This window comes from Melampsora larici-populina (genome assembly GCF_000204055.1).
Source record: "Melampsora larici-populina 98AG31 unplaced genomic scaffold MELLAscaffold_19, whole genome shotgun sequence".
Lineage (NCBI taxonomy): Eukaryota > Fungi > Basidiomycota > Pucciniomycetes > Pucciniales > Melampsoraceae > Melampsora > Melampsora laricis-populina.
In genome coordinates, this window is record NW_006768783.1 from 380,135 (window position 1) to 387,334 (window position 7,200).

Genomic DNA, 7,200 nt, shown 5'->3' on the forward strand with positions numbered 1-7,200 from the left:
CGAGATTGCACATAACTCTCCAACCTCTGCGTCAATATGAGTCTTCATAATCTTTTCCACCACTTTATCCATTACACCTTCATAGCTCCGTTCCACCGGTCTTTCAAATCGTCCTTTAATAATATCCTTCTTCACCGCTCGTGGTGCTACAACCGTTGCCTTCTTTCTTTCTTTCTTTCAATTTCGCCAAAGGTACCTCTTCACTACTACCATCATCCTCATCCAATTCCATAACCTCTTCCTCCGCATCTTCATTTTCCTTCTCCATCGAAATCTTCTTTTTCTTTGGAGCCTCCGCCGGTTCTGCTCTTCCTCTTCCTCGTTTAACTTCCACGTCGTACACCTTGGTACCTGCTCCCGCCATAGCCACCTTGAATCCTCTACTTGTAATTCCGGGAACCTTCCAATCTTCCAAGATTCCACAATTAGCCCGTAGTTCTTGAACTTGAGGGTCGCCGTTCTCCGTCTTTGTCAGGATGCCCGTAACTACTGTCTTCTCGGGTACCACTGGAGCTGGGACGCCAGGAACTTGAGCTGATGTTTCTCCTTTTGTTGCTGCAATCTTTGCCTGCGCCACTTGTAAAGAATAATCTGCAACTACAGTCCGGATTGGTCTACTACTGTCCCATCTAATTACCGCTCCATTCGACAAGATATAAGTATTGTTGTGTTCCGTAACAAATCCATCATTGACATCTCTTTGCTTATCCGGACACCTGTTATGACCGTGACCTTCTTTGCCGCAGTAATAGCACATCAACGGTCCATCTCGAAAGGCCCGTTCTTGAAACTCTCCTCGTGGAGGTCCGTTGTTTGGTGGTGGTGGTCCATAAGGTCCGTTTGATGGTTGTTGATTACCATTGTTTTGCTGGAACTGTCCAGACGAATTATTCCATTGAGAGTTGGAATTATAGCCCCCTCGTCCTCCTTGAAATCCGCTGTATCCTCCACGATTTCCACCATAGCCTCCTCTTCCTCGAGTCATTCCAAAATTCGAGTATTGCCCACCATTTTGATTATTGGGACCAGAACCATTGTTGTTGATGTTCTTTCCGCCTTGTTGTCCTCCTCTGAAGTAAGTTGAAGAGTTAAACTGAGGTGCGGGTCCTCTGTTCTGCGCTGGTGGCCCGTAGTTGTTTTGTTGACCAGCGTACGAGTTGTTTTGAAAACCCTTATGAACTTGGCCATTTGAATTCACCGCCAATGGTCTACTCATTCCTTGTCCGCTCCACGCAGCAAACTGCCGTACCAATTCACTAATAGTTGCTTCATCCGCAGACTTTCCGCCAATCTTCTTATTCAATCCTTCCATTTTCAATCCCCGTCTCTCCTTTTCCTTTTGTACAACTTTCTCTTTAAGTTCCTCATCCTTCTTCGTCTCCACTTCTTTCTTTCCTCATAACTCTTCAAATACCAACTCTACTTCCTCCTGTACCACCGTGTAAACCGTCTTCTTCAATATCTTCCATCCGGGCAACCGGTGCCTTCCGTCCTTAGTCTTCCGTAAATCTCCGTCATCTTGCAACTTTTCTTTAATTTTCCTCTGCATGCTATCCGAAAATGCTCTATAGTAAAGATTACATATTTCGTCCTCCGAGTCAATGTAATCGTACTTCTTGAGGTAGACAAGTATACTATCAAACTTGTGACGAAAGCCTTCAAATTCCAACTTTGAATCAATGCCGCCGTTTCCTTCGTACTCCAACGCTAATTCTTTCAAATCTTCCACCGTATATTTAGGCGCCTCCCGTATTGACGCATACCGGTCCTTCATTTCCGTCTTTAACAGTTTCCAATCCCATTCTCCTTCTCCCCAACCTTTAAGTTCTTTAATTTCCTCCTTTAAGTCCTTCCCGTTCACAAAAGCGCAAACTTGTTTTGCCATGTCTACACCGCTAGCTCCGTCCACGTCCGCTGCAACCTCGAAATCTTGTAGAAATTTTTGAACGTCATCACCTAGTCCAAACCGTAAGTCCGGGTCTTGCGGTTCAATTTTCACAACCCTCTTCTTTCCTTTCTTGTTCTTCTTCCTCTTCTTAATTTCTCCGTCACTATCATCCTCCGAACTCGAGCTATCTTCACTACTACTATCCGAACTATAATACTTCTTCTTTCCTTTCCCCGTACTTTTCTTGCTTATTTTCTCCCGTCTCTCTTCCTTTAATTTCGCGTCCTTCAACATTTTTACTACCCTTTCCATATTCTGTGCTTCAATTCAAGCTTCCTTTAAATAATCCTCCGCTTCTTGAATCGTAAGTTCCCCCTCTTTAAGCATTCCTTCTACTTCTGCTATTGACACTTTCTCTTCTTCAATTATTGTTTTGCCCTTTGTCGTAATTCCACCATCTGACTCGTCGCCACTTTCTTCTTTCTCCCTATACAAATTCCGTCCCTCTTTACCACTAACACTTCCTGCTTTACTACCCGCCACGGACAAAGACTTTGCCGCCACACTTTGTTTCGGATCCGATGATGATCCAATATTGATCTGAGATGACATGTTGAGAATTGAGAATTTTTACTGAGTTCGAAAATGTGATGTTGAGATATGATTGATTTTTGATAGTACAATAATTTGTTGATTTTCGAAACTACAATGCGGAAAGAGCACCCGCGGAGACGCAGAAGTTGTTTCGAATTGCCCCAGTGGAGTCACCAGATGTAGAACTCCTACGCAGTGTAGCGTAGGCTGAGCCGGAGAAGGTAAGAATCACCACTCGTAAGAGCGGATGAAACTACGGTGCTTTTACGCTGCCTTCAACCTTAATTTTGTTGCAGTTCGAAAAGAACTAGAACAACTCTTAACAATTTTCTATCCCCACGAATTCCTCCCGTAACACAAATTTAAGATTTTCAAAGGATCCGCAAAGCTTGGCGGACTCCGATGATACCACACTCGACTCTACACGACGTTGTGATGCGAAGTTATGTGAATTCCGAATCTTAGAGATTTTATGGCGAAGTGTAATAAATTACACACAGGTCCGGTCTATGTAGCCCGGAACCCGTTCGACCCGGCCTCGACTTGGATCAAGAGGCGGGTTTGTCGCTGAATTCCGGTTTCAACGCCCTCACGACTGAATTTCGACACAGCTCAGCAGCTAATAAAACAACCGAAAAAAAAAGAAACCACACTACAAGACTTCGCTTTTAAAGGCTAACACACACAACAATCAATTAACTCGGTACGTTCTCTTCCTTCTCCAATTCTTTCTTCTTAAGCGATTAAACTAACTAAACCAACTCTTTCTTTTGATTTCTAACTTCAAAATAGACTCTTGCACAAAAAAGACTTATTCGATCTCAAGCCACACAATAATACTTTTAAGATACTCGATCACACTTTTAGATGCACACAATAACACTCAGACACGAACACTACACAAACACGAAACTCTCGATTCCATCCACATACGATTCCTCTCCTTCATTCCACTCGAAACTAGATCCCTTATAAACCTTTCAGCCCTCCAAAACTCCGACCGACCCTCTTATTTCGCTCCGAGCTCATCCGACCGATTCGCTTGGCTCTTCCCACACTAACTCGCAACTCGACTCGATCCTTTCCCCTTTCTTTTTCTCAAGGTAGGTTTCTTTCCTTTCTATCTTTTCTTATTCTTTTCTTTTCTTTATTATTGTTCGCTAACTAACTTCTATTCTCCTTTCTTTTCTTTCATCCTTCTCTAGCTTCATCTCGATTTCAATCGATTATTTTGATTCCTTTCATTCGATTCTCTTTCTTCTCAGGTACGTCTTATTTCTTTCTACTTCCTTTTCTCCTCTCTATTCTTTTCTTCTCATTTCGATTTTAGTCTATTTCCTTCTTCTCACACTACTTGTTCCTGGACTAAAAAGGTGTGTTCTTTACTCTTTCTTTTTCCCTTCTCATACTAACTAATTTATTTGTCTATGTTTCTTTTTTCTTCTAGTCCTTGTTCGATCTTGGTAGCTCAATCTCTATTTCATTTAATGTTTGCTCCGACCGATTTAAGTCTGATAGCGTGAGTCTTTTCTTTTAAGTTATCTCCTGTCTTCTCTTTTACCCAATACTGACTAATCTTCTCCTTTCATTTTTCGATTTTCTTCTTTTTTGACTTGTTTTCATCTTGTCCTTTTCTTGTGTCATATACTTTATTTATTTCATCCTCTTGGCCTTGTATTTATTTAGTGTTTTATAGTTGTTTTGCAATAATAAAAAAAGTTATCTTAAATTGAACTGAATTGAAAAGATCTTGATATGAGATGATTGTGAGCAGACCAAACACGAGCCCCAAAAAATGAGCTGGTGAGGATAATAATGTGTATAAAAGGGAAGAGTGAGGAGGCTATTCTGCCTTCCACACCGGCATGAGCAACAACACCATGGCACCACCTCCTCCACCACCACAATCGTACCAAGAGACCCGCGCAACCGAGGAAGCCCGGTTACGACAAGCTATCCTCGACCACAAACGCAACCTAGACGAAGCGCGAGTAGCGAACAACTCGACCAACTTTCGCCAGATCTTAGGAGTAGCGAAAGAAGCCCACAAGGAACTAGAAGAGTTCCTTGGGGGACGTCGTCACCGGTCAACCGTGGAGAAGGTAGCGGGGTACAATCCGTATCTGATCAACCCGAGTACGATGGAACCCTTCGAGCATCCTCGACCGGGACCTTCCAACCAACGTCGCAAGAGAGCTCACGACGAAGACTTAGAGGAGATGGCGGAGAACGCTTCGAACCTTCTGGACATGTTCTTGGTGGTGAAGAAAATGAAGAGAGACGAGAAGGATCCAGAATCAAAAGGGAAAGGGAAGGAGAGAGAACAGTAAGTATTCTCCCCCCTCCAACTTCATCTTTTCATCATCATCCATCAATCTTGTATACTGAGACACCTTTCACTGGACCCCCTATAGATGAAAAATCTTCAATTCCTAATTCACCCTCTCTCAACTCACTTAAGTTAGAAGAAAATGAATTAGAAGAGGTAAAACATCAAAGACTGTTCAACCAGTCAGATTTAGTTTCCTACAATGCTTCCTCTGTATCTGTTTCACATTCATATTTAGATTTAGAAGATCTTGTCAGACGAAAAACTTACGCTATTTATGAGAAAGTTGAGCAATTGAATCCAAATTTGAATTTACTAAAAAACCAATGTGAGAAAAGTGAGAAAGAGAGAATTAAAGAATTTCATTTAAGTTGCCAGCTTCATAAGACATCTTATGATGATATCATGATTAAGTTTTTAGAGTTGAAAGAACAAATAAGTGAAGTTAAGAAACTTGGTCAAGAAATTGATAAAGAAGATAATAATCCATCATACAAAGATATTGTAAGTAAGTTGCAAGAATTAAAAGAGCAAATTATTGAAGTCAAAGAACAGAAAAGAGAATTTCAACAAGAAATCACATCTAAAGATAAAGGTAAACAAAAAGAAGTAATTACCTCTGAAGGTAAAAGAATAAGTGAATCAACTTCAAATACTAGTGAGAATGTCAACCAAGGAGAAACTGAGATTCAAAACTCAGAAATAACTCCAATGTACAGTCTGAATAAAACACAAGCCTTAGTGCTACAGATTCGAGAAACATTAAACAAGAGGTTTGAAGACCCAATATTAAAACCTTCGGAACAAAATGTAGTGAAACGAATAACTCATTTAGCTAATCAGATTGCTTCACAAATTTCTGAAACTGAGAAAAGAATAACATCAAAACTTAACAGTATTGACAAAAACTTCCACAAGACAATAAGTAAAATGTCTCAAGAAAGAAATCAAGATAAACAACATATCAGAGAGACGAGTGATGTCATAGTAAGTGATCTAGAGGAGATCAAAAATGTAATCAAACAACTAGATATGAAAGTAGACAAACAACTGAAACTACCAATCAAAGATCCGTATAACAAAATTGAGGAGCTGCTCAATAAATTTGGGAAACATGAAAGCCATGTCAGCTCTACAATCCATGAGATAAAAGAAGATAAAAATATAATAAAAATTGGATCCCAGTATCCCCACCACCCCCCCTAGTAGCCCCACCACCCCCCTCCCCTTCACAGCTGGTGAAACGCTTGGTTGCTGCTGACACATGTCGTGACAGTGCCAGCCTGAACCACGCTCCCACCTTCATAATTTTTGAAGTTCATTCTCAGCTCCATATCATCCAACTCCATAGCTCACAACTCAAAAAATCTTGTCACTGTCTAACAACACACCACACCTTGAAAATGGATTTTGGCAAAGTTATATACCCATCCTTACAAGAAGCTGAAGATGCACTGCGGAACTATGCCAAAGGATCAGGCTACTGGTTGAAAATCACCCGCACCTGTTCTGATAAACATAAGAGACCAAAGAAACGAGTCTTTGCCTGTTCTCATGGCGGAACACCTCAGCAAGTCATCAGTGCAGTTCGATCCACCTCAACTCAGCTTCTGGGATGCAAATGGTCTGCTAGAATTCGACGCGTGGAAATCACTCATCAGTGGAAGATTGAATTCAAAAATGATCAGCACAACAATCACGAACCTTCTACAAACCTTGCTGAGATACCAGCTGCACGTAAACTTACACCAGAACAGCACAACTTGGTTATTAACCTTGCAAATGCAGGTGTTCCTCCACGACTCATTCTACGCACCTTGAAGGCTTCCGATCCCACTAGCTTGTCAACCAGCCAGGACATCTACAACATGATCAAGAAACAAAAACTTTTGGACCTCAATGGACGCACTCCACTTGAAGCTTTGATAGACAACCTCAAGGCAAATGATGTGTTCCATACCTTTGAACTGGATTCTAATCACCGACTCCTGCGTCTGTTTGTTGCTCCCAAAGCTAGTGTGAAGTCGGCTTCGGACTTCTGGACATCTGATGTGCTACTGATGGATTCAACTTACAAAACCAATCGGTGAGATGCTTTCACAGTAATCAAGTTTAATCAGAGTTGAGACTGACTGATTTTTGTGGTTTGGTTGTCTTAGGTTTCAAATGCCACTCCTCCACGTGATGGGAGTTTCACCAACACATCAGTCTATCTCTCTATGCTTTGGTCTAATGCAACAAGAAACTGAAGCCGACTATCGATGGGTTTTGGAGCAGATGAAGCTGTGCTTTGGGTCCAAGCTTTCAAATCTGCAGGCTGTTGTGACTGATAGAGAACTCGCCTTGATGAATGCCCTGAAGGAAACTCTACCACACACCGAGAATCTAC

General features: G+C 41.6%; 1 protein-coding gene across 1 annotated transcript in view; it reads left to right on the plus strand.

The window, feature by feature from the left end:
* MELLADRAFT_56135 (uncharacterized protein) overlaps positions 1-5,122 on the plus strand; it is a gene marked incomplete at both ends in the record, with an annotated part of 16,603 nt that extends 11,481 nt beyond the window's left edge. Inside the window, 2 exons of the mRNA XM_007410151.1 lie at positions 4,346-4,808; positions 4,897-5,122. Of these exons, the coding sequence (XP_007410213.1) occupies positions 4,363-4,578 (216 nt within the window). The remainder of the gene's footprint in view (positions 1-4,345; positions 4,809-4,896) is intronic.
* Between the last annotated feature and the right edge of the window lie 2,078 nt (positions 5,123-7,200).